This window comes from Notothenia coriiceps, unplaced genomic scaffold, assembly GCF_000735185.1.
Source record: "Notothenia coriiceps isolate Sejong01 unplaced genomic scaffold, NC01 NC01_scaffold00006816, whole genome shotgun sequence".
In the NCBI taxonomy this organism is placed as follows: domain Eukaryota; kingdom Metazoa; phylum Chordata; class Actinopteri; order Perciformes; family Nototheniidae; genus Notothenia; species Notothenia coriiceps.
In genome coordinates, this window is record NW_011339517.1 from 1 (window position 1) to 1,446 (window position 1,446).

The window sequence follows — 1,446 nt, forward strand, 5'->3', positions numbered from 1 at the left end:
TCTTAATGCACTGTTAATGTTTAATGGGCACTTGAATTAGGGAGGCAGTAATGTTTCCATTTCTGTTACACTCCCTACCCTGCACAAGCTGAACAGATATCGTTTGATACCACATACCTTTCTGACATAGCTAGCTAAATGCAGGCAGGTGTACACATGTCATACAAATGTCCATTCTTAAAAGCCTTGTATTGATTTTTGCAGTGATTTTACAAAGACACGTGATGTTTATTGAATCTCTTCTCTTTCTCTTAGGGTTATCACATCCATGTTACGGCGTCAGTGAAACCAGAGCCAGTGCAAATGAGGGACATCATCTTCTGCAGTGGAGCCACCCTCCTCCCTAAGATGCCCTCTTCTCCGAAGGTAAAGGAACATTATTTTGGGACAGTCTCTTTATCTCATTCAGTATATCACTAACTATTTGACCGCCTCTCTCAGCCGCAGACTCTCGTGATTTCCTGCGAGGAGGACCTGTCTCTGTGCGGCCCGGCCCTCTCTGCATCTCTTCCAGTCGTCACTGCTGAGTTCCTCCTCACTGGGATCCTTCAGCAGAGACTTGACCTTCAGACCCACAGACTCTCAGCCCCTGCACATTCCCTTCAGCCGGCAGGAGGCAGGGGAAGGGGCAGGGGCAGGAAGAAGACTTAGCACCACAGGGGGGTGCTGTGAATGAAAAAACACCATGTAGGAAGTAGACTCCCTTTCAAATCAGAGGCCGTAGAAACACTGTTTTTCTACAAAGGACTTGAATGTATTGTAACAAAATGTTGAAACATTCTTTTATATTTGAAGTTTTCTATTTTTGTGAGACAGCGATTAAAGGAATTTAAATTAGTCTGTAGTGTTTCCCATTTTCATGTTTAAAATATATGTGGAAACCATTTAGATTTTAAACTTGCAAGAGCTTACCATGATGTTGCTGCTATGTAAGGTAGGAAATAATAACCAGGGGTTGCCCTGGTTCTCAAAGGAGCACCTGGAGATGTTGCCTGGTGCTCATCCTTAAAATGAAATAAACCGTAACTTTTGAGGGGGTCTTGACTTTATTTGCCAGACACACGGCACTGAACACACGTGCAGAGGTGAACACAAGACAACATTATCACCACCAGTAATCCTACAAGCTGTCATCACTACCCTCCTGACTGTTCTCCTCACTGTCTTCCTCTCTGTCAGACATGGTAGCTGATGATGTAGGCCTACTACTTTCTCTCTGGTTGAGTCTGCGATCAGCTGCTTGCATCCACAAGTCAACAGAGCTGGTTTTGGGTCGAAAGTCTCTTGTCATCTTAGACAAGTGGATGTAATCAAATAAGTATGTGAACATAACCAATAACCTACCACAGCCAATAAGAAATGAATGTAACTTTTATTTGTGTTGTTCATTCATATCTTATTTTACCTTAACATTTATTTATGGATTTTTTTATCTCCAGTTTTAAA

At 42.5% G+C, this 1,446-nt stretch overlaps 1 protein-coding gene across 1 annotated transcript; it reads left to right on the forward strand.

Annotated features, from left to right (window-relative positions):
- Positions 1-58: 58 nt before the first annotated feature.
- On the forward strand, positions 59-1,016 carry LOC104943792 (mediator of DNA damage checkpoint protein 1-like). Its single transcript, XM_010769257.1, has 2 exons — positions 59-366; positions 442-1,016. The coding sequence occupies exons 1-2, from the start codon at positions 304-306 to the stop codon at positions 649-651; spliced, it is 273 nt and encodes a 90-aa protein (XP_010767559.1). The 5' UTR covers positions 59-303; the 3' UTR covers positions 652-1,016.
- The last annotated feature ends 430 nt before the right edge of the window (positions 1,017-1,446 follow it).

Excerpts from the sequence above, each read along its gene's own strand:
- LOC104943792 (XM_010769257.1), top strand. The coding sequence starts at position 304 with ATGAGGGACATCATCTTCTGCAGTGGAGCCACCCTCCTCCCTAAGATG. Across the intron at positions 367-441 it reads AGATGCCCTCTTCTCCGAAG|CCGCAGACTCTCGTGATTTC; the intron begins GTAAAGGAACAT and ends CGCCTCTCTCAG.